We start from the raw sequence: 26,733 nt of genomic DNA, 5'->3' as shown, positions 1-26,733 counted from the left end.
ATATTTTTGCAAAAATAATATTCAAGACCTATCATGCCCTGATGCTCTTCCTCAAAGGTATGGGACATAATAATTCTCATATAAAGGCTTGAGGTACATACATTTTCCAAAAGAAATTTGCTTTTAGGCTCAAGGACTTCCAAAAAAAAAAATTGGATAAATCTTGAATATGGGTTGGCTTTTTGGCTCTAGCTATAAAACTAAATTTACAAACTATGTCCCAATCATCTCCATGACTAATTTTGCTTTATAGCAATTAGAAACTCCAGCAAAGTTAACCGCCAAAATTCAGTAAAGTTTATTTACTTATTTACAGCACTCATACTTTCACTCCTTTGTCTGAAATCATTTTCTTTGATTAAGATAAATGAATTGCTCAAATATCCTAATTGATTGTTTCCATGCACAAAACATCATAACTCTCTTTCACCTACACCTCAACTTTTCGCATTCACAAAAACTCTTTTTCTTTGATTTTTCAAAACAATTACTAGATTCATAACATGGCCCATTTAAGTATCTCCAACCACTTTCTACAAAATAAATGGTACTATCTCCAAAAATCGAAAAAGAGTTTTTCAAATCATTTTCTAACAATAAAAATTTTCAATAACTCCACCAAGTAGAACTCATCATCTAATTCCATACCATATAACCACCAATGCACTTATAACTTGCCAAAATATGCTTCAACCACTGATGATGCCATATATTCACATTATCCAAAATAGAAATGCAACCCAAAACTAAAACACTTAGTCAATTACCACATAAACAACAAAAATAACAAAGCAAAATTATAACCATAATTATAAACTAAATATAAACAAGTCCCTTAATTCTTTTCCTTCCTTCGAAAAAAATAAATTCTTTTTTATCCTCCTCTTCTATCTCTGCACCAACATCTTCATCATCATCTCCATCTTCATCAGCTGCTCCAGATGAACCTGCCCTTCCGTGGAAATGTGGCATGTCCCCAGGCCACTGCTGATAGGCTGCAAATTCCTCTAAGCTCATCCATATGTGATGGCCTGGATATTGTAACTGAGCCTGATTGTGGTAAGCGTGCTGCTGATGCATCTAGGCCCTGTGGATGGCAGAATTCTAGAGAGCCAAATGATCTAATCGGAGCTCTAGACGGTGGATGCAGTCTGCAAATGCGAAGTCATCCGGTCTGCTAGGTGTTTCTTGGACTGGTGGCTCTTCAGGTTTAGGCTGAGGCTGAGGTTATAGTGGTGGAGCTCCAGGCTAATCCTCTATACAATGGTTCTGAATATAGGCTAGCGTGATAAGAAGCTTAATATGTTCTGCAAATTGAAAACCCCTCACTCCCTGAACCTGACATAATGCAGTGATCAATGTCGAATACTCCAGTGAGCCACTCTCTCCTTTCTTGATCACAAATCTATAAATTTCATCTGTGATGATGCGGGCTACATCCACAAATCCTTCCCTCAATATGCTATATAAGAGGTAGCAGTACCTCATGGTCATAGATGAAGTGTGGACTCTTGGGGACTATGTTGTGGCATATGAAGGTGGTCCACACTTAAGCTGGGGTGGTCATGTTCTTCCTGTAAATTCTTAAAGCCTTTCCTTTTGGATTTGTAGTGTAACTCTTATTTGCAATGCATAAGGCTTGAACAGTGGCATTGTTACTAAAGGGCTGGGTGCATGAATTGAGCTTGGTGTGGAAGAAATCTGTCTCATTCTCCTCCAGCTGCGATGGGTTCCCCAAAAAATTATTGATGGCATCCCTAGAGTAGTCAACCCAAACTTCTCTCACCCTAGACCTTGTATCAAGCCTTCTTGAATTAAAATCTGGTTTAGCATTGGCATAAAACTCTTTAACAATTTTTAGGTCATAATATCCTCTCAGTTCAGCCAATATTCTCCATCTTTGCCTTTCAATCTCATTGTTGAATTCATCAAACTCCCATTCCTTCAAGTCTACTCTCCTTTCCTCAATAATTAATCAATCCTGAATCTCTTTGAATCTGTCCTTGTCTCTGAATTTTCTTGGATCAGATGGTGGTGGTTGTAAAGAAGAGGCTCCTTTATGTTTCTTGGATAGAGGAGCTGGGTCCTTGTGAGCTCTAACTTTGATTCTCCCGAAACATCAAGATAGCAGCCACACAACTCAATAAATTGTCACAGAATAGTCAATTACATGTGAAAAACAATTCTATTATTAGCAAATTCACTCAATAATTTCATCCAAAAATTAAAACAACATGCTTCAATCAAAGTATCTCAGGCTGTAATCAATTATACATATTTAGCTACACCTAATACAAAGAAAATTCAATTCACAATATCATGACCCTTTTCATTGCAACATAAACACCACAATTCAAGTTCTAATTTTCAAAACACATGGTAAATCAAACAACTCTAATTTGAAAATTAAGAACTAAATTATATGCACCCACATTGCTGAAATTCCAAATCCAAAATATATCCCTTTTCAAGTAGTAATTCATATTTTAGGGTTCACAGAATCAGGAAAATTAGGAAAATTGATACCTAAGAAACTGTTATTCTCAATTATCCACAAAACCCTAGCAACATTCCTTCTAAATGACCTTATCTCCACATTTCAAAATCCTAATTTTCAAAATAACCCAATTAAAAACCTAGGTTTCATGGAGAATTGATGCCTTTATACCCAAAATGCCATTGTAATCAAGTTCCTTCCAATTTCACAATCACATTATGACCCTAAGTATCAATATTCAACGTTTCAAGGTTTTAGGGTTTAAGAACCCTAGCTTCATATTCTAAAAATCAACACAACACCCTGAATCGTCACACTCACAACAACAATTTCTACTTTCAAACATCATTTTCTAGAAATCCTACACAGAAATACCTAGGGTTCACAAAATGAGAAGAACTTGAAGAGAAAGACCAAATTTACATGAAATAAGAAGAGAAACCACTTAACCTTGACTCATCGTGCAAATTTCTTGAGTGAAAAAGAGTGAGGATTGAGTGATTTGTGGTTAAAGAGAGACTTGGGGAGCAATGGGGGAAGAGGGCACGTTTATTAATTCAAAAATGGCCCTCTTCTCTATAATTTAATAATTGTGTCACGACACTTTCGCTACAGCGACCATATCTCGCTGTAACAAAAATATCAGAAACTTTTGTGCAGTTTTGTCTAAATTTTCAGCTGTAGCACGAGGGGTCTCGCTATAGCGACAGTATCCTCACTACAACGAGAGACTCCTCGATGTAGCGACAAGCTCAAAGTTTCACTCCTTTTTTTCGCTCCCTTCTTGCTACAGCAAAAATTCTCTTGCTATAGCGAGAAGCACACATAATGCCTCCCATACTTGTTTTAACACTCTTCTAACCTTATCATTCTCCTTTCTTTTTCCACCTCGTAATCAGTCTATCATTCAAAATCACTTCATTTAACCTTCAGCACTAATTCATAACAAAATAAGAATATATACCTTAAATCATACACAGAGTCACAAAATACTAAGTTAACATCCTAAACAACTAATAAACACTTAAAAACAAACAACATAAAAGATAGAATTTCACAAACAAACACTGGGTTGCCTCCTAGGAAGCGCTTGTTTAATGTCTTATAGCTTAACGCCTGTTTCTTTAAGGACCATGCAGTGAAATAATGGTGGTGAGTCTCTCCACTTCACCACCTAGGTATGGCTTGAGCCTTTGTCCATTGAATATCCAACTTCTCTGAGTAGCTGGATCTTATAATTTCACAGCTCCAAAAGGCTTCACCTCCTTCACAAGAAATGGTCCTGACCATTTTGATTTCAATTTTCCAGGGAACAACTTCAACCTAGAATTAAACAAGAGTACAGATTGGCCAGGCCTGAATTCTCTCTTGAGGATCTTTTTGTCGTGATAATCCTTCATCTTTTTCTTGTAAAGCTTTGAGGACTCATATGCAGTGAGTTTGATTTCTTCTAGTTCTTGCAATTGAAGCTTCCTTTTTTCACTTGAAGCTTTTGGATCAAAATTGAAGAACTTTAAAGCCCAAAATGTTTTGTGCTCAAGTTCCACTGGTAGGTGACATGCTTTCCCATAAACAAGCTAAAATGAAGAAATACCTGTAGGAGCTTTATATGCAGTCTTATAAGCCCAAAGTGCATCATCCAGCTTAAGAGACCATTCTTTTCTTGAGGATGTTACAATTTTCTTCAAAATGCATTTAATTTCCCTGTTTGATACATTTACTTGTTCATTAGTCTGTGGATGATAAAGTGATGCTACTTTATGTCTTATCCCATAATGCTCTAGGACCTTCTGCATTTGAGAATTACAAAAATGAGATCCTCCATCACTAATTAATATCCTTGGTGTGTCAAATCTGCAAAAGGTGATTTTCTTCAGGAATTTTATTACAGTTTTGGCATCCGCCTTCTGAGATGCAATAGCTTTGACCCATTTTGAGACATAGTCTACTGCCACCAAGATGTACTCATTTGAATATAAAGCTGGAAGTGGTCCTACAAAATCTATTTCCTAACAGTCAAAGAGTTCAACCTCTAGAATGCTTGAAAGAGGCATTTCATGCCTTCTTGAGATTCCACCTTATTTTTGACAGTTATTGTATTGCTGGACATAATTATGTGCATCCTTGAATAAAGTGGACCAATAAAATTCAGATTAGAGGACTTTTGCAGTAGTCTTCTCTCTATTGAAGTGCCTACCATAGGAAGAACTGTGACAATGCCACAATATACTTTGAATTTCATCTAATTCAACACATCTTCTTAATAATCCATCAGCTCCCAGCTTATAAAGACGAGGATCATCCTAGACATAGTATCAAACATCCCTTAAAAATTTCTTCTTCTGATGCCAATTAAAATCTTCAGGTATAACACCTGCGGCTTTGTAATTAGCCATCTCTACAAACCATGGCTTTTCTTGCACCAAGAGAAGTTTTTCATTTGGAAACTCTTCTATCACTTCTATTTCTTTGCTGGTCACCTCCTGATTCACTAATCTTGATAAATGATCAGTAACAAAATTTTCACTACCTTTTTTTGTCTTTAATAACTAAATAAAATTCCTGCAATAACAAAATCCATTGAATTAATCTTGGTTTTGAATCAAATTTAGTTAACAAATATTTAATTGCAGCATGATCAGTATAAATTACAACTTTAGAACCAATCAACTAAGATCTAAATTTTTTCAATGCATACACTATTGCTAGTAATTCTTTTTCAGTGGTAACATAATTCACTTGTGCTTCATTTAAAATTTTACTAGCATAGTGAATGGCATGGAAAACTTTAGATTTTCTCTGTCCTAGTATAGCCCCTACAGCATAATCACTTGCATCACACATTAATTCAAAAAAGTTCAGTCAGGGGCGACTATGACAGGAACTGAAATCAATTTTTGTTTAAGTAATTCAAAAGCATGCAGGTATTCAGCGTCAAAATTAAAAGGAGTATCCTTATTGAGTAAATTGTTGAGTGGCTTTACAATCTTTGAAAAGTTTTTAATGAACTGCTTGTTGAACCCAGCATGCCTAAGGAAATTTCTGATTCCTTTTACATTTATTGGTGGTGATAGCTTCTCAATTATCTCAACTTTTGCTTTATCAACTTCAATACTCTTGGAAGAGATCTTGTGACCCAGCACCACACCTTCAATCACCATAAAATAACATTTTTTTCTAGTTGAGTGCCAAATTTGTTTTAACACATTATTTCAGTACGGTGTCTAAGTTTGCTAGGTAATCTTCAAATGATGATCCAAAAACTGAGAAGTCATCCATGAATACTTCTATCCATTTCTCCATCAAATCTAAGAAGATAACTAACATGCATCTTTAGAAAGTAGGTGGTGCATTGCACAATCCAAATAGCATCTTCATATAAGCAAAAATACCGAATAAACATGTAAAAGCAGTTTTATCCTGATCTTCTGGATCTACAGTAATATGATTGTAACTGGAATATCCATTCAAAAAGCAGTAGAAGGCTTGTCCAGCTAGTCTCTCCAACATTTGATCCATAAATGGCAAAGGACTGATATTTGAGGTTGAGCCACTAGTTTGAAATCTGCTCCCATATGAATCTTATGCATGCAATAAGAAGGACTGATATCTTTAAGATATGATAAAGTCCATCTTATATCTCCTTCATTTGCTTTCAATACTGAAATTAATTTTTCTTCATCTCCTTTTAATAATGCACTGCTAATTACTACTGACTTCTTCCCTCCATTTTCAAGAAATACATACTTAAGATGTGATGGTAACATTTTTAGCTCTAATTTCTATTCATGTATCTTCTCTTCCTGAGGCAAGTTTTCATGGTAAGCTTCATGTAGAGATAGTTCTTTAGAGGATTCAAGATTCTTTAAACAATCTTCAATCTCTTTTTCCTCTTCTTCATTTAAATCATGATAAGTTTCAATTAAAGCTTTCTCCAACGGACTGAACTTATGCAATTGTATCTTTTCCATCATGCAAAGTTCATCAATCATATTCATCCTAAAGCATTGTTGTTTATCTTTAGGATGATTCATAGCTTCAAAGATATTAAAATTAACTTCTTCATCACGGACTCTCACTGTGAGTTTGCCATCATCTACATCAATAATCACCTTAGCAGTCTTTATGCACGGCCTTCTCAAAATTAGAGGAACTTCCACATCTTCTTCCATATTCATGATTACAAAATCAACTAGAAATACAAATTTATCTACCTTCACCAAGACATCCTTTGTTACACCATAAGAAAAGTTCATAGATCTATCTGTCAGTTGCAAAGTCATTGTTGTAGGTTTGATCTCCATGTCCTTAATCCTTTTCAGCATAGATAGTGGCATCAGGTTGATACTTGCTCTCAAATCCAACAAAGTCTTTCCCACAGGTAATGCACATATGGTTACTGGAATTGTGAATCTACTTGGATCCTTTGTTTTCTGAGGTAAAGATTTCTGAATTATTGAACTACAACCTGCCTCTAACTTAACTGTCTCCTATGAGAATCTTCTTTTCTTTGTAAGCAATTCTTTCATGCATCTAACATAAGTTGGCATTTGCTCCATAGCCTCCATGAAAGGAATGTTAATTTGCAATCTTTTAAAAATGTCCATGAATCTAGCAAATTGTCTCTCCTTATCTTTCTTAGAAGGAATCTTAGGATATAGTAGGTCTTTCAATTGTGGGAGCTCACTTTATCCTTCTTTTTATCACTCTCATTTTTTTCTTTTTCTTTCTTTTTCTCACTATTAACACTTCACTCATTATTCTGTTCAACTCCTTCCTCACTTCCACTCTTTTCTTTTCGACTCTCTTTTCTCTCATTCTCTTCTCTCTCCTTCACCTCCTCTTCATTTGCCAAATGATCACCAATCTCTCTTCCAATCTCCTTACCATTTCTTGTGGTAATTAATTTGCAATGCTCTTTTAAGTTGGTTTATGTGTTGGCAGAGAAGTGTCCTGATGTTTACTGCTCTGACAGCTGTTTTGCCAACTATCCAACTTGTGTCTCTAAATTTTTTATGGATGCCTCAGTATTCTTTTGATTGGTCATTGACATCTGTATGAATTTTTCTAAGGTACTCTAGTTTGGATTGTCTCTCATGAAGTGCAAAATACGAAAGTCCTATATTTCAATTCCTTGAAAATACAGTTATAAAATAATTCCTCAAATGCTGATTCATCAAACAATTAACAAATTATCCAGCATTAAAATCAGGATTTAAAAGCAATCAATAACTTGAAATCTATTCTTAGAGTACTAGTTATTGAGTAATCTCAATCAAATCTAGATCTAAATAATATTTTTCATATATAACTCAGATCTGAGCTCCAGAAACCATCAAATAGACAGATTCAACCATTGACACGGATTGAAATAACCAAAACAATAGAAATGAAGAAGAAACAATTATGTTTATATAAACTACTGAGAATACATCAAGTTTGAAGATGTACATTCAATCTCATACAAGATTTAACTGCTCATAGCAACCATAGTAACAAGAATAAAGATACAAACGGAGTAGAACATAAAAAATGAGTATTCGTACTCTTTTCCTCTGCTTTGCGCCGCTCTCCCTCTCTGAAAATCTATATGAAACAGTAATCTTCCTTCTAAACATAAAAGTCACCTTTTACACAGGTCTGCTTAAACTTCTCTCGCTACAGCGGCAACTCCTCGCTGTAGCGAGACACAGAGATAAAAATTAGTTCATTATGTTTGTTTCTTGTTGCAGCGGCATTTCTCGCTACAATGACACAAGGGACTCTCGCTACGGCGGCACATCCTCGCTGCAGCAAGAAACCTCTAGAAGCTCACTTTTTCTGCAACTTTATGTTTTATCGGCTCTTTTTCTTACTTTTTTCAATCTTATTCAACTTTAAATGATGTCTCTCATTTGATTCCAGCTACAAAATAGATCAAAAAGGAATCAAAACACTACAATTGCATTCTTTTCTAGAAATATACAAGTATTTATAAAAGTTCCAAGTTTAAAGGAAATTTAACAAAATAATCTAACTTTTAACATGAAAAGTGGTCAAGTCACCATCTTAAATCACTTATTTTATACAATTATCACTTACAATAGAAGAAGAAGAGCAAAAAGGAAAGAGGAGAAGGATCATCTAAAGATCAAACCAAGATCAACCTAAAAATACCAAGTAGGAGGTACATTTCATAATTAAGGAGAATACTTTATTTAAATAGTTGAGTCAAAGGGAAACCTTAAACCTTTTTGGTTGTGTTAAATTTGTATTTATTGATGAATCTATGATTAAAAGTTTGATTGAAATAAGTAAATATATGAAAATCACTAAGAACGATAAAGTGTATTGTATTTGATGATAACTTTACTTGTTATGTCGTAGGTTGCATAAAAATCTTGCATGTATCATGTGAATCTATGATTTTGTGACTTTTTTCTATGTTATCTAAGGTGGATTCATGATTTTCTTTTGAATTGAAATTATTTTGGAGTCAAAATGATTTTCTAAACTATTTTTGAAGATTTATAAAAATTTTTTAAAAAAAGAAATGGATTAAAAATGAAAATTGACTTTGATGAAGACCCCAAAACTCATGGACTACGTGGACATATGATGAAAACTTTGAAAGATAAATTTCAAAGATTGAACCTAAAAGTGGAAAAAATATCATGGACTTAGACTAAAACTACCTTGAAAGTGCAAGACACTTGACCACATGTGTGGTAGGACTATGAAAATAATTTGGACCATATTTGGACATGAATTAATGACGTTGAACACATGGGAGACATACTGAATAATTTAAGACTTACCAAATTTAGAGACAAGGATCTTTTTACAATTAATATAAAATATAAGGATTTAAGTGTAAACAATGTAAAATATGAGAAGATATTTACAAATAATTGTTTATTATTTTATTCATAAATATAGTTAAATTTTAAGAATTTCTCCATTGAATTTACTTTACTGTGATTTATATTGAATTAGTTATGCTTTTTGTAGTTTTTGTTGCATTAAAATAGTATTCTCGAGGCAAGCAGTGTACTTTGATTTATTTTTCTCTTAATATCAATTGATAGCATTATTTTATTGATATTTGTTTATGAAAATAGACTTTTTAATAGAACTATGCTTACTTGTTTCACTTGATTTGAAATTCAAATAAAATAGTTATAAATTTTTTAATATTCTATTATCTGTAAATATTTTTCTAAGAACATCATACTTTAAATTATTTTCATCTTAAAATTCAAGTATGATTTTATTTTTTTATAAAATTAGACTTCATAAGAAAAATATAATTACTAAGTTTGATTAATTTGGAGTTAAAATGAATTACTTATGATTTTCTCAAAATATTATTGTATAACAACGTTTTTGTGCATGTTATTGAGAAATCTATTTTCATTATAAAGGGTATAAGTCATGTTATTTTATTAGTATTTTGGCATGAAAATAAATATTATAAGAAAAATTTCTTTTTACTAGTTTTATGAATTTTAGATTTAAAATAAAATATTTATAATTTTTCTATTTAACTAATTCTAAGAAGTAAGTTATTGTAAGTAACATATGATGTTTAGGACTAATTCTGAAATTTAAATGTAATAAATTTTTACTTATATTTAAAAAAAAAACTAGATATCCAAAGTGAAATAATGTCACAGGTCTTATGAATTTTGATAGTGATTTGAATGGTTTATAATTTTTTTAATGTATTATTTTTAAATTATGTTATTATGTGACATGTACTAAAGAATTAAAGCATGAATTGATGTTTATAAATAGTTTGATTTTGAAAGTATTTTTACATAAAATAGACATATTAAGGAGAATAACTTTATTAGTCTAATATGTTTTGAACAAGAAATGAATTTATTATGAATTTTCTAATGTACTAACTATTTAATAAATTAATATGAAAACAGTAGAGATGAATTGAGACTTAATAAATTTTTTAAATATGTTTCAATTTTGATTGTAATTTTATATTATAATAAATATTTAAAGGAAGAAAACTTTGATGATTTCACGATGTTTGAACTTGTATTAAATTAGTTATAAATTTTATAATTTTTTTAATAAAATCTAAAAAATTCTAATCATTAATCCTATTCACATGGTGATAGATTGTTTTCTTAAAATAGAAATGTTATAATATATCTGTTGGACAATTAATGGTTATGAAAATTTTTTGTTTGTATTTGTAAAAAAGGTTAAATACGTTATTATACACGCATTGAAAATTTTTATATCCTTAATTTAAACATATTTTTTGAAAAAAAATACATTTTTAAAAATATAATTATAGTTAATAACACAAAATTTTAAAAACATTTATTTATTAATTTTAAAATGATAATTAAATGAATATAATAGAATTGTTAAATGTAAAAAGTAGAGAGTATATAAATTAAATACTTCACTTATTTTGTTAATAATATAAAATATATATTCTTAATCTTTTATTGGTTAATATGTGTTTTTTTTTATATTTCAATTAGTTAACTAGTATAAACATTTTATTTATTATACATAATATTGTTATATAGACAAAAATATATTAATAAAAAATAATTAGTGTTATTGTAAATTTATCAAAGAACCCTACCCTTTCTTTATCAAAGAACAGATGTAATTCCACTAGTAGTTTGTTGGAATTAGTGAAAATAATAATAATAAAATTACCTGCATTTACTTCACGCCTTTATATAAAATATAAAAATATTATTACTTTTTATCATTTCAACCAACTCAAGGAATTTATTATTTTTTTCTCACCTACTCCCGCATTTCTCGCCTCCTAAATGCAGTGATTACCAGAACCTTTCAACATCGCAAACACCCATTGCGCCATGGATGCCCCTCCTTTGCACATAGCAATGTATCCATGGTTTGCCATGGGGCATTTCACTCCATTTCTTCACCTCTCCAACAAGTTGGCAAAGAGAGGGCACAAAATCTCCTTCATCATACCGAAAAGAGCACAAACCAAGATACAACATCTCAACCTTCATCCACACCTTATAACCTTTGTTCCAATCACAGTTCCTCACGTTGAAGGCCTTCCTCATGATGCTGACACCACTGCAGACATACCCTTTTCTTTGTTTCCACTTCTTGCCACGGCCATGGACCGAACAGAGAAACACATGGAGCATCTCTTAAGGGAAATAAAGCCACAAATTATTTTCTTTGATTTTTCATTTTGGTTACCAAACTTGGCTCAAAGCTTAGGCATAAAGTGTTTCCAATACTTAGTAATTAGTCCTGTAACTGTCGCTTACCTTCAATCACATGAAAGACAAAACGAAGGAAGAGACTTTACAGAGTTTGATCTCATTGAACCACCTTCGGGTTTCCCTGATTCTTCCATCAAGCTTTATGCCCATGAAGCTCGATTCCTTGCTGCCTTTAGGAAAGTGGAGTTTGGAAGTGGTGTTCTATTCCATCATCGTTTTGCAATAGGTGCAAAAAATTCACATGCAATTGGGTTCAAAGGTTGTAGGGAAATAGAAGGGCCTTATGTGGATTATCTTGAGGATATATCTGAGAAGCCTGTTTTTCTCTCAGGACCTCTTTTACCTGAGACACCACACTCTACTTTAGAGGAAAAATGGATCGAATGGCTTGGGGGATTTAAGGCTGGTTCTGTTGTTTTCTGTGAATATGGAAGTGAAAGCACTTTGCAACATAATCAGTTTCATGAGTTGTTGCTTGGTCTTGAACTAACTGGTTTTCCATTTCTTGCAGCACTTAAGCCTCCTAATGGATTTGAGTCTATTGAAGAAGCTTTGCCAGAAGGGTTCAAAGAAAGGGTTCAAGGAAGAGGGGTTGTATATGATGGTTGGGTGCAGCAACAATTGATTTTAGGGCACCCTTCTGTTGGGTGCTTTATAACACACTGCGGGTCAGGTTCTCTGACAGAATCACTTATAAGTGAGTGTCAATTGGTGTTCTTACCGCGCCTAGGTTCTGATTATGTCTTCAATGCACGATTGTTGAGTAGATCGTTGAAGGTTGGGGTGGAAGTGGAGAAAGGTGAAGAAGATGGTTTGTCCACAAAAGAAAGTGTATGCAAAGCTGTGAAGAGTGTGATGGATGATGGTAATGAACTTGGACAAGAAGTCAGAGCAAATCATGCAAAAGTGAGGAACTTGTTACTGGACGACAATTTAGAGTCCTTCTATATTGATAGTCTTTGTAATAAGCTTCAAGCCTTAATCTAAATTCTGGGTTTCTTTGGCTGCAAATGTTAGGAATAAATTAACTCAAAAGAGTCATATACGTAGGCTTATCAAGCATAAGCTAATTTTATTTCGTATCAGCATTGATTGATTAGTTTTACAACTCCTAACCATATTTTCTATATTGATAGTCTTTGTAATAAGCTTCAAGCTTTAATCTAAATTCTGTGTTTCATTGGCTGCAAATGTTAGGAATAAATTAAGTCATATACGTAGGCTTATCAAGCATAAGCTAATTTTAATTCGTATCAGAACTGATTGATTAGTTTTACAACTGTTAACCATATCTTCTCAACTTCAATTTCTCCTTTTGATTTTTAGACACTACTTCATGTTTTATCAATTTTCTGGGCATATTTTCCTTTTAGGCCAACTATTTTGGTCCAATTCACAGTTTATAACCATGGTTAGACAATCCTAGGTTAGAGTTAGTGGCCACAACTACATTTTAGTAAAGACTCGAGTTCAACGAGGTTGTATATTGTGTTTTTGTTCAGAAATAGTGATCCATCCCAAAATAAAGGCGTAATGAATAATACTATTTTTTTATTTTTTTCAAAACAGTATCACATGTTTCAGATCGATTTAAATGCGATTATCTCCTAAGTAAAATGTTGACACGTGATATTAAATTAAAAATTTTAAGAATTTAAAAAAATATTTAAGATTATGAATTTTAAAAAATAAAATTAAGAATTGTAAGAATTTAATTTTAATTGTAGTATTAACTGTTAATAAAAAAAATAAGTTGTGATTAGTTTAGTAAAAAAATATAAATTAAATTTATAATTGATTGAGTTATAAAATTAAAAATAAAATTATGAATTTTAAAATAAAATTTGGAATAATAAAAATTTATTTTAATTATAGTATTAATTTTTAGTAAAAAATTAGTTAAAATAATTTAGTTGAGATAACATGCATACAAATAAAATTAAATTTATAATTATCTGAGTTGTTAAAATTAAAAAATTTCTATAAAGTTATTATTAGAAACTGTAAAATATTTATTTTAATTTTAGTGTTAATTATTACTAAAGATAATATTATTATACTCATAATTTTAAATATCTTAAAAAATTTATAATCTTAAATATTTTAAATTTAAATCTTAAATATTTTTAAATTTTATAATCTTAAATTTATAAATTTAAATATATTTAAATTAATATCGTGTGTCTACAGGAGAAGATATACTTTCTATGCATGCTAAGTGAATGAGGATCGATTTAAAATATGCGATATTATTTGATGCTCACGAAGGTCCAATACACTGAGAGATGTGAGAAAAAGAAAAAACTAAAAAAAATAATTTTTAATTAACCTTATTTTCAGAAATAGCTTTTAAAACTGTATTATTTAAATAGAAAAACTCAAAATAAATTCTTACTTCATATTTTTACAATAAATTGTATAGCAACGAAAGAGATAAAAAAAAACAAAAACAAAAGAACAAGTGATCTAATAAAAGAAGTACTGTAAAATAGTACTATACAAAAATATATAAAATAAATTTTGTGCTACTCTTGAAAACTTTTAGGATATAAGCTACAAGAAAGGAACATACACTAATCCATCGATTAGAGATCCCATCCCCTTCTCTTCTATGGATCGCAGAACCAGGCAAGAAGCATGTAGCCTACTATTAAGAATCTCAGGTTGGGAAGGATTTCTTCTCTCAATCTAAGACGACTCTCTTAGTGAGATCTGAGGTGAGGAATTCAGGGAAACCACAGTAGGTAGCCGGAGCCAGAGAATGAGTGTCAGCGAAATCGGATTTCCTTTTCGTGCCATATACGCACAATATTTACTTTTCCCCCTTTTTTCTTTCCACTTCTCGAAAGTCTTTGTTACCATGACTGATAGGATGATCAAGCAAGGCAGAACATAGACACCAGAAAGGATAGCGACCGACGAAAGGGGTGAAATAAATAAAATGAAGAAGTGTCTTCATGCTTTGTTTTTGGAAATTTGGAGTTAGAAGAAAGGAAAGGGAAAGAAGAAGGTTAAATTATGTTTAATATTGGAAAGGAAAAGTGATAAGGAGATTTAATTATATAAATAATTTTAAAATTAATATTTTTATTTTTTAATTTTTTAAAATATTATTATTTGAAAATTAATATTTTTTTAAAAAAATTAAAAATTTTATTTATGAAATAATATAAAAGAATGAGAGGAAAAAAAATCTTAAATGAAGAATTTAGAAAATAAGTTCACATTAGTATATTTTTATAATTTATTATATTTTTTAATTAATATAATTTTTTAAGTATAATATTTATAAAAAATTTAAAGTATTACACCTCACACTAATAAATAATGAAAATAACATTTTTTTATGCCTAAACTTTACGCTCTTCTTCCACATAATTGTCAGTCTCTCACGAGTGACAAATATTTATGAACGTTTAAAAATTTTAAATATATATCATATTATAATATATTACATAAAAGTTTTATCATATAATATAGTTTGTTTGATAATTTAAGTTCTTACAAAATATTAATTACAAATAATATATTTATAGATGAAGTTTGTTTATACTTTTTGAATAATCACTTTATATAAACTATTTTTATTGAAAAAGTATTAATAATAATATAATTTTATTTCATATTAAAATAATAAAAAATTTAAAAATATATAATACATTTAATAAAAAGTAAATTTAAAAAATAAATTCAAATCACTATGACAAATATTACATAAAAATACTTTTAAATATAAAATATAGAATTTTAGAAAGTCAGATCAAGTTATTTTGGGAGTAAGTTTTGTTAAAATTAATTTGTTTAGTAACTTGTTATAAATATTAAATTTTATTATTTAAATTTTTTTTAAGTTTGTTAAGAAGAGTTTATAAAAAATTTATATAAAATAATTTATAACTTTTATAAATTATTTTTAATTTATTCTAATAAATTTGTTGGCATAACTTATTAAAATAAATTATTTTTAAATTCACAAATTTTATCATTAAATTTAAAGTTGGAGCACGTGCAACGCGCTGCAACAAACCACTGAATAATGGTTATTTCTCAGAGCATCGCCGAATTATAAATAATTTTTCAAGTTTTTTAAATTTCATCTTATTATATTTTATGTAAGTTTTATAATAACATGCTATTTCTTGTTTCTTTTCGTTTAAGTAATTATTAACTTTAATTATATAATTTAAAAACCATATAAGATAAATCATAAAAATATAAATTAAATATTTTTATGATTTTTAGATATTAAATATTTTTTATTTTTAATAAAACATTTAAACTTTTAACTTAATAATTATTTTTAATACACTTTAAAAAATTATTAATATTAAATTATGTGATATATAACAAGTTTATATACAAATATATATTAGAATTTAGTTTTATTGTATTCTTAATATAATATTTAGTATTATTAATAAATTAAATTTTGTAATGTTTTATAATTATCAATGAAATTTTATAATATATAAATTTAGACACTTGTGATTTCATAAATTATAGTCGACAAGAAAAAATAAAACATGTAATGTGGCTGAAAAAAATTATTGTAAATTTTATTTTAAAAGAATAATATATTTCTTTGTTTTTAGCTTTGATATATTTAAAGAGTGAGAGGACACTTAATCCCATTTCTTCACCTCTCCAACAAATTTGCAAAAGAGGACACAAAATCTCTTTCTTCATCCCCAAAAGAACACAGTCCAAGTTAGAGCAATTCAACCTCTGCCCACATCTCATTACCCTTTACTCTATCAATGTTCCACATGTTGATGGCCTTTTCCATGTTATCTTTTATTCAAATTAATTATAAAAGAAAGTGTTAAGAAATATTTTAAATAATTAGATATAAGAAATTAAGAGTTTTTATTCAAATATGTAAAAAATTGTTGTTTATAAATTTTTGTAGTTCTCTTTTTAAAGTAAGATAAACATAAATTTTAACTAAATATTTTTTAGTCCATTTTTTTTACTTTAAAATGACAAAAAAAGAGATAAACATATATTATTTATTTTATATATATTTTTAAAAATTAATAAAATATAAAAAGGAAAAAATCAACCATTAAGTTATGAATGCAGAAATTTTGAGGGTAAAAGATTTTGATCCTAAAATATTTGTACCAAGAAATATAAGCCATCCACCGCACCATTAGCATCGAATCACCTCAAATAAAATTCCAAAGCAGATGGCAAACAACTGCACAGTACCAAAACGTAAAATCAAAGTTTTTACAATTGAAAAATTATATTGTTCACATTCAATAGTTGACGGTTAAAATGGTGTAGAAAAACAGATAAGGAAAAAAATGATATAATAAATCATGGAATAAAAAATAAATGTAAAAATAAGTGGCATAAACATATAATTTATTTATTTTTTAAACGCCAGTCGAAACACTGCTATTTCTTACGAAATAGATCAAGATAACGTTCAATTTAAAGGTTCATATTTTATAAAATTTTAATTCTTAGTTAAAAAATTAAAAAGATTCATCTAAAAATCTTTGCTTATTTCTTTTTTTGATATAATGTTGGCTTATTTTTATACATACACATTCTCTTATTTTTATTTCATATAAAGTTTTTTTACTATACATTATGTAGCAATTTTGGAACTTTTACAAAAATAAAAGAATAAATTATATATTAGGCATATTTTCCAAATTAAATATATTTATATAAATGTTCTGATTTTAATAAAATAAAAGTTGACGATTTTTATAAAAAGTCAATTATGATTAACTTTTAAATTATTGCATTATAATTTAATAATAAAACAGAAAATAATTATAGTATATTTTTTAAAATTATTATTTTAATTAACTTTTAAAAATATTAATTTTTTTCAATACTCAAATAATTTTATTTATAAATATTGTATATTTTATTTCATTCATAAATATATTTTCTGTTTTATTAATTTTAGTCTTAATTAAAATACTAAATTTTACTGTTAATATAATATAATTTGAATATATCACATACTAATTTGTTATAATAGATTTTAGTTTAATAAAAGTCAATTATAGTATATTTCAATACAAATTAATGTGTTTGAATATTTAATACAGCTATATTTATTAGAACTTAATTTAAAATCAATTTAATTTAATAATATATAAATAAGGTTTAAAATAAATTAAATTTTTTTAATTTAGCACACGGATAATTATTCTTTTTTTTTTTGTTAAGCACAAAAAATTCTATTGATGTTAGGTATAAAGGGTATTCATCTCAAAATTATAATAGGAGCAATTATGAGGATTACAAATTACTAAAAATCATAAAATAAACATAAACTCATTACAAAGCATCCATGTAATAATTTTTGGGAAAATATCAATTTGAGGCTTTCTAATGGTTTTAAGTACCATACATTATAGGAGAAATAACTTGTTGAAGAGTGTTGTAATTGTGAGCCATGTTTTGTGTTTAAAGTTCTCCACCACCAAATTTGGATCCACACTAGCTTGTGAAAAAATGATTGCATTCATATACTTCAAAATACTCCATGATGCCATCATTCATACCACAAAAATAGTTTTTTCACATTTTATTACACAAAGTTACATGTAGAAAAATCAAGTGCTTGTACATTTAAAAAATAAGTTGACGGAGGTGGCAAGTGAAACTAAAAGTATAGTTATTGTCACACATGAATCGCAAATGGACATGAGAAAAAGAGGTGATGAAGGTCTTTATGTCATGACTTCAAAATACACAATATTCCTTGTCCAATTTATCCCTAAAATCTCTTTGAATTAAATTTTTCTTTAAAAAAAAACAGTTCAAAATAACTTGTTAACTAAATACCATAACCTTATTAGGTGCCGAAGACTTCCACACTTTTGCTAAGAGATATAGGGAGATAGAAGGTAATATTTCTACTGTAAAAAATCGTAACATAGTCTACTTGTAGGCAAATTTAACTAAAAAAACTAAAAATATGATTCTCCACCCAAACTCACTTAAAATAATCTCATTTGGTAAGAGATTATTTCACTTTAACTCAATCATAAGTTCGAATCTTACATTGCAATAAAATCAACTATAATAATTGTTAAAGACCTACTATAAGTTCGAATCATTAAAGCTTCTTACATGCAAAACTTTGAATGATTTTGTTTTGCATAAAAGTTAATTTTAGTAGACATTTATGTAATATGTAATTTATTTCTTTTATTTTTATAAAACTATCTAACAATTTTACGTTTACTTATTTTCTTTATTTTACACCTAAAAAAAATATATATCACACTTCTTTTTATTTTCAACTTTACGTATTTAATATGACTTTATTTATTTAACATAAGATGTTTTTATATAAATAAAATATTTCTAAGAAAAAAGAAAATTAAATTTTTTATTATTTTTAATAATATAAAAATTTTATAGTTTGTACTTAAATAATATTTAAAAAATAAAATTATTACAATTATTTAATAATTATTAATAATATAAATAAAATTAAAAATTTTATAAAATAATTTAATAATAAATAATTATATTTTTATTAATGTTATTTAATAACAATAATTATTATAAATATTTAATATTATACAAATTTAAATTTTTTAATTTTTTTGTTAAGTAATTTTATTGGTCTATAAATTTATAATAAAAATATTACATAAAATAAATATTTTTAATAAATTACTTTAAAAGATAACATACAGTAATTCTATAAAAAAAAAAGTGAGTTAAAATTTTAAAAAATAATTATTCCATGAGTGAGTCTAACTCATTTAATTTTGTGAACTTTTTAATTTAATAAACTTTTTGTAATACAGGCTTTTTAACCTTAAATCATGACAATTTGAACTAAATCAATTAAAACTGGTCCATTTAACCGTTCTACTAATATGCAAAATAGTTAGCTTCCCTTTTATTGAGGTATTATAAATAACGTGAAGAAAATAACCCTAAACTCAAAAAATTGTTGGAGATAATTAGGAAGTTGTGATTAGATACAGGAAGCTAGATATAAAGCTGGACTTTTTCTTGCATGTAAAAAACTAAGGAGCTTTAATGGTATTTTCTGTTCTCTCAGTTATTTCAGGTTTCTCACCATAGTATTTCATTACACGCTTATTCAATAAATTATTTTTAAATTTTGTTAAAAGCTGAGTTTAAGTATTTATAAATAAATTTTTTTATAAAAATATACACAATTATTATATTAAAGTTATAAAAATATAATAAATATTTTTTTAATAAATTTTTACTATTATTAACTGATTATTTTTGTCGTTAATATTTATTATTTTTAAAGGATAATATATATATATATATATATATAACTTTAATAATAAACTTTATTAAAGGATAACATTTACTTGGCCAATCCCAAATGTCAACAAAATTGAAAGGTGTGCCCCAAATGGGACGACTCTGTTAGAGAATGGACAACGCACTGCACCCAATGCATCAGATGGTCATTACATTTTACCTATCAGGCAGCCTGGATACACGTTTGCTGTCTTACGTTCCTACCATTTTCTACGTTCAATTAAGCTTTTCGTGTTGAAAATATACTTCTTTTCTTGGGTAGATGATATAGCATAGAATGGGTTTGTTTATGTTACAACATGTGTCAAATAAATCTATTTTATGTGAATTAATGAGATTTGTAATAAAACAATAATAGAATTTTTAACATAATGTCCTAATTTTATTAATTTATCTATGAAAATGTTTATCTTATAGTGGGTTTTATTGTACTTGGTTTATTTTTCCAGGCCAGAGTTCGAAGAGATTGAAAAAATTGTTCAAGCGGTAATAAAAATATTGGGTCATAAATTCTCAGGATTTGCTGATGACCTTATTGGCATGCAACCGCGTGTACAAACATTAGAAAGCATTTTAAAGTTAAGCTCAGAGAAGGACGATATTCGAGTTCTAGGAATTTGGGGAATGGGTGGAATAGGGAAGACAACTCATGTTACTGTTCTATATGATAAAATCTCTTATAAGTTTGATGCTTGCTGTTTCATTGAGAATGTGAGCAAAATTTATAAGGATGGTGGAATTGTTGCTATACAAAAACAAATTCTTCGTCAAACATTAGATGAGAAAAATTTAGAAATTAGCCCTAGTGAAATATCAGGAATGGTAAAATACAGGCTTCATAACATAAAAGTTCTTATAGTTCTTGACAATGTTGACCAATTAGAGCAATTGCAAGAATTGGCCATAAATCCTAAATTGCTTTTCCTGGGAAGTAGAATGATTGTTACCACCAGGGATAAGCATATTCTAAATGTCTATGGAGCCAATGTAATCCACGAGGCGATCAATAATCCATATTCCCTACTTCTCCCATTAACACAATCCACCTTGATCGGATCCCCAGCAAAGCCCCAACGAAGATATTTAACCAACCCGTCTCGATACATTGCAGGAAGCCTGTTATGCTTTCATAGTTTGCTAATAATGTTGCTAAATTTTTGTCAACAACAATTCATAATCTAATTAAATGATTCATCAAGGTATCAATACTAAATAGAAAAAAAAAAAGAAAAAAAGAAAAATCAACATGATCCAATTTCATTTCATATTTTAAACAAATACAAAGAACACAATAAACAGTTGTCACAGTGACAAGAAGTAAACCAACTTCCACTGTCTAAAATACATATTCTACCGGTTCTTCTACACGGAAACATGAAATACAATGTAGTCTATACGCCCTACATTGTATTTTGCACATATCCAAGACTGAAGCCAATAACCCTTTAAATATGGAAATTTCAATCATCCATCCAATTGTTGTGTAGATTATGGTACCGCACCCCATCTTTTATGGAGGTAACAGTATCTGTAATAACTTTATAGATGGTTTCAATTGATTCAGGAGGGATAAAAGCCCTATTAATGGCATTTTCAACTATGTTGAATGCAATAGTTAGGAAACTTCCAGTGCCTCCTTCTAGCCCTCCAGGAAGGATAGAAAACCCTGATGGCAAGATAACCACTTTCCCAGGGTCGCATCCACTTGCAAGAGCGGATAGAGTTAACTCATCTAGTGGAGCATAAATCACGTAGGAACCTGTTGAGTTTGTGCAACTCTCTTGCAGATAAAAAATTTCAATCTTGCCCTTTGTAGTCTAAGAATATGGAAAATAAGCCAAGTTAATTTAGGATTTTAGATTCATTTTAAAGAAAAGTAAGGATGTGTTTAGAAACATGTTAAAAAATATATAAACATAAATTTGACACATTATAACGGATAACATTGAAATAAACATAATTTTATGATTATTTAAATATAAAATCAAACACCCTCAAAAAAGAGTATTGCTGAAAAAAGATGCTTACATTTGCACTCATCAAGGAAACACGATTTCTGGAATTTTCGCCCTTAATAATTGCCGCGAATTCTCGAATACAAAGTCTACGTGAAAGCACATCCCACTATAATTATTCAAGAAAAGAAAAGAACGTAAGATGTAAGAACATATATGGCACTACATCGAGCTTAACTCGTTCCATCATAATTAATTGGTCATGTTGAAAAAGAAACAGAATCAGCATTCAAAATCACAAACATGCTTGATCCATTAAATGACACGAAACTTTTCTTGGTTATTTTTTAACCAATCTAGCATGATCGGTTTTAAAATTAAGTGATCCTAATGGAACATTTACACTGTTTACCAGAAAAATAAATCTACCACTTGCAGTATAGCAGAAAAATGGTATATTACATGTATGAGCTATTAAATTATAATTATCTTAAAAGAAGTTAATTACTTATGAACTGGGTGCTTAATTAAGTATTCATTTTTTTTTCGAACTCTAGCATTAAATGTTGCACAACTAATGTCTCCTCCCACAAGGTACCCAAAAGACCAAAAAAGGGAACATGCATCCATCCCATTCCACAAATTACCATATCAATATTCATACCTAGTTAAGATAAGGTGCATACCTTGGATCTGGAATTCACGTGACGAAGGTAGTTGAATAATCGATCAGGGGAGACTTGCAGCCAAAGAGTAGTAGTGAAAACCACCGTTGTACCAAGAGACTTCTCAGGATCTGCCGCATCATTCATAATCATGACTCTCACGTCTGTGGAACCTGGAAAAGTAGCTATTTGCATCCATGGATTGCTTGGGCTAGCACTGATATTAGCACAAAAGCTTCTCATCATTCTATCCGCCAGTTTCAAGAAACTTGTCCTCCCAGTTTGAGGTATATGAACTGTTCGTATCAAAAGGAACAAGGTTATATAATTATTAAAGCACCCAAGCATAAAACAAACAATGAATAAACAAATAAACTATTTTAAAAGCTTTAACTGCTGTATAAATGGTCATTGTCTCGTATCTTCAAATTTAGTTTCTTTAAAGAAGAAGGGCGTATAAAGTAAGAAAATATATAAATAGATATAAGTTTTAATTAATATGAACTATTTGAAATAAACTTAATAATAAATATAATTTACTTTCTATTTTACATGTCTCGCTTTTAAAAAATCAAATCAGCCTTTCTTGTTAAAATTTCGCTACTTAAAAAGCTTGTTTTATAGATGATTTCGAAGAAAGTGCAGTAGATTTACCTCCATCATCTGCTATAAATGCTGATGCATTCAGAACTTGACGCCATTCACTGTACCGAACTAAAGAAGCAAGCCAACGCGTTGCACCAAAAGCCAAACCAGAAGTGACTAGCTGCTTAAAACGATCATCCAATTGGCTATGGTCTGCTTCCACATGCTCCACCCATATAACCTAATTAAGATAAGAATGTTAAGCAAATCAGAACTACACAGCCTGTATATATATATATATGAAGAACAAAAATTAACTTCATGCAATCAATTTAACACCATATACAACAAAACAACCTCAGAGCATCCATTAGGCATTGCTGTAATCAAACAACCAGATGGTCTCTTCAGAAAATTACTTGTTGGAGAAGGAAAAAACTTCTCCAATGAAACATCAACGATCCCCCACTTGTCATGAGACAATTGCTTGCAGTACCTTCCAAAATAACACTCCCTCGTCGGTATAACAGCAGTAGGCAAATGAAGTTCAGCGCTCATCTATGATAAGGAAAGAATATATATACAATGAAATGAGAACAGTCACATTAATTTTGAAATTCTAATGACAAGCTATGTATATTCTTTATTCGTTTACAGAAACATGTTGCTGAAATTGTCTGAAAAATGGTAATACCGGATGCATGTAGCTTATAGAACATAAATTGAGAATTCCATATAAAATATGTACGAAACAGAAGAACTTAACAAATACATAACAGAAACGAAACAATGAAACAAGATTTATTATATGATATATATCCTACGTATAGGTACTCGAGCAGGACCCTGTACTGCACCTAACGATGAAATATATAAAGAAAAAGCTTTTTTATAACTGAAAATATTTCTCTTCATCAGTTTCTCTATTCTTTTACACAGTGTCGCAATAATAGAGAGAGAAAATAATGAAAAGATATATTACAATGAGTGTACAGTAAATGTGAAAGTAGATGTAAAAATATAATATTCTTTTATGCCCGGTGGCATGACATCACAATTTTTTTTTTCTAACTTATTTTTATTTTATCAGAAGTTACAGCACAAAAGTAATACCTAAAAAGCATCCGTCATTTACAAACTTAAAAAAACCATGGATTGAAAGTATCCACAGCCCATTTTCAAAATGAAAAACGATACAACTCATTGTACATGATAAGGAGACTGAATTTTCACGTTTTATTTTTACATGACCTTACTCTGTCAAAATTTTGCTTGTAGTTTTTTTATTCTTCTTTATAGGCACTAAGCAGGTTTAAATTTATCTATCAATTATAAAGTAATAGGATTCTCTCTAGCATTTATTTGTAAAACAATTTTATATATAACTATTATCTAAAGTTACTTCAAAAAGTAATTATATATCAACTGATCTTATAAAATAAAATTTTAAAAATGATTATAATATTTTTTAATTTTGAAATAACGATATAAGGGTGAGTTATTGCTCAATTCACAATTAGGAGCAAGAAGACTATGATTACATTTTGACATAATGAAAGACTATAATGGCTATGAATTTCATTTTAGATACAATGATAAAGAATTAGTAATAATTCTAAATTCATGAAAAGTGATAATAATGATGGTTGAAATATTGTTGATAATAAAACAAGATTAGTAACATAATGATTTACACTGTGGTTTGAAAGTCAAATAGTGATAATTTAGGTCATCACAAAAATATTGATGTGCTTAGAGAGTGATAATGGATTCCACTTTGCATAATAACATTTATTAGAAATGTTTGAAATACTTTCTAAAACGACACAAAAATACTCTAACAAATAAAAAATCATCTTGAAGAAATTTATTTACAAGAAGTTAATTTTATTCATAATTATTTTCAACTAAAGTTGCAATCTTTACAAATTCAAATAGATTCTGAAAATGAATTATTTCAACATATACTTAATCATCTTATACAGTAAAAATTTAATTTAAATTTATGAATATGACGGCTAAAACTATGTTTGGGAGTAAAATTTATGAGAGAAGAGATTAGAAGAAATTTAATTTTATTTGAAAGTTGCTTAATTAAAAAAGTTTTGAGAGTTTTTTTAAATCTTCAGCTTATTTTTTGAGTTCTCACATTTTAAAGTTTTCGCTATTCCATTTTTTTATATTATTTTACAAATAAAATTTTAACTTTTTTTTAAAAAAAAGTTATTTTTTCAAGTGATAAATTTTTAAAAAAATAAAAATATTAATTTTAAAATTATTTATATAATTAAACTCTTCTATCACACTCTTTTTTCAATATTAAACATTTAAGTAAAAAAGGAGTTTAACCTTCTCTCTTCCTTCTCTTCTTTTCTTTCTCCCTTCAATTCCTTCTTCATTCTCTCTTTCCAAACTCCCATATAAAGCCTAAGATACTAGTTAAAAACTCATACAACATAGTATTTAAAGAACGGATAACATACTGAACTTACCACGTGCAATTTTCCGTCATAGCCTCCTTCCATTCCATCAAACATGGTTCCCAGGATTTTTGCTTTTGAGACAATATTGTAAAAAGCACTCCACCATTGATTCTAGTTAAGAACCAACAACAAAAACATCCCAAAAACTCAGTGAGAGAAATCATGGTTACATGAAAGGAAAATGTTCTCTTAAAACTCCTAATTAAAATGATATGTGAAATGGGCGGAGGAAGAGAGAGAAAGTAAAAAAAGTGTGATAGAAAAAAAAAAGAAAAATTTCTCTTACCCTAAACTGCATTTACCCATCATTTAACAAATTGCAAGTGCGACTGTAACCGCAATTTAAGACATCGAAAATAATAATAACAATAATAATTTGACCTACCATATCCATAAGTAATTCAACAATGTTGGTTGGACTCATGTTAATAGTGGCCATATCTCGTGAAGCTTCAATTTGTAGAGCTGCTCTCGGAGTTGCCTTGGATGTTGGATGGTCAGTTTGATACAAGTCAAAGCTTGGCAATTCAATTTGAGGCTCTCCAATCTCAATCAGCTTAACAATCTCTCTTAGTGTTGTATCAGCCTGACCAAATTGCCTCAAATATTCAATATGATTTAAAGTGTCAAATCTATCGTTTGTTTGGGGCTGCCACAAAGGTTGCCCTGCAACACCTAGCTTTGACAACTCATCCATAGCTGAAAATGCTTTCTCAATTATTTTACCCTTAGTTGGCTCAGCATATATTGAGAATCCAAAAAGAAGGTCACTTGCTCGTTGCATGTTCATTCCACTACTCATGATTACGTTTCTTGAACTAGAATCTGATACAGCAGCATTGGCATTTGCAGACAGATCATCAGAAGAAAATGCCGGGGATCCACTGCCATTGTTATTTTGTGAGGTATCATTCTGAGAATGATAAATGAGATCCCCCGAAAAAGCAAAGAAAATCAAATTAGTACATTGGTTTAAACACAATATTCAAATGAACTCAAGATAATGCAATATATAACTGCAAGACT

The 26,733-nt window shown here is 29.2% G+C and overlaps 2 protein-coding genes across 2 annotated transcripts; one reads left to right on the top strand and one right to left on the bottom strand.

Moving 5' to 3' along the window:
• Positions 1-11,292: 11,292 nt before the first annotated feature.
• LOC113854472 (UDP-glycosyltransferase 79B30-like) lies at positions 11,293-12,809 on the top strand. The gene has a single exon (XM_027485470.1). The coding sequence runs from the start codon at positions 11,341-11,343 to the stop codon at positions 12,712-12,714; it is 1,374 nt and encodes a 457-aa protein (XP_027341271.1). The 5' UTR covers positions 11,293-11,340; the 3' UTR covers positions 12,715-12,809.
• Positions 12,810-21,479: 8,670 nt separating this feature from the next.
• On the bottom strand, positions 21,480-26,491 carry LOC113855873 (homeobox-leucine zipper protein MERISTEM L1-like). The gene is made up of 7 exons (XM_027487504.1): positions 26,093-26,491; positions 25,717-25,818; positions 23,582-23,782; positions 23,294-23,465; positions 22,661-22,935; positions 22,048-22,143; positions 21,480-21,836 (listed from the first exon to the last, which is right to left on the bottom strand). Exons 1-7 carry the CDS (start codon positions 26,489-26,491, stop codon positions 21,480-21,482), a joined length of 1,602 nt encoding a protein of 533 aa, XP_027343305.1.
• Between the last annotated feature and the right edge of the window lie 242 nt (positions 26,492-26,733).

The sequence above is a fragment of the Abrus precatorius genome, unplaced genomic scaffold, assembly GCF_003935025.1.
Source record: "Abrus precatorius isolate BTA unplaced genomic scaffold, Abrus_2018 Scaffold11, whole genome shotgun sequence".
In the NCBI taxonomy this organism is placed as follows: domain Eukaryota; kingdom Viridiplantae; phylum Streptophyta; class Magnoliopsida; order Fabales; family Fabaceae; genus Abrus; species Abrus precatorius.
Note: the sequence above shows the minus strand (reverse complement) of the source record. Positions and strands in the feature narration are given on the sequence as shown.

Excerpts from the sequence above, each read along its gene's own strand:
- LOC113854472 (XM_027485470.1), top strand. The coding sequence starts at position 11,341 with ATGGATGCCCCTCCTTTGCACATAGCAATGTATCCATGGTTTGCCATG.
- LOC113855873 (XM_027487504.1), bottom strand. The coding sequence starts at position 26,491 with ATGCAACGAGCAAGTGACCTTCTTTTTGGATTCTCAATATATGCTGAG. Across the intron at positions 22,936-23,293 it reads ATTTATAGCAGATGATGGAG|TTCATATACCTCAAACTGGG; the intron begins GTAAATCTACTG and ends TGATACGAACAG. Across the intron at positions 21,837-22,047 it reads TTTCCTTGATGAGTGCAAAT|ACTACAAAGGGCAAGATTGA; the intron begins GTAAGCATCTTT and ends CCATATTCTTAG.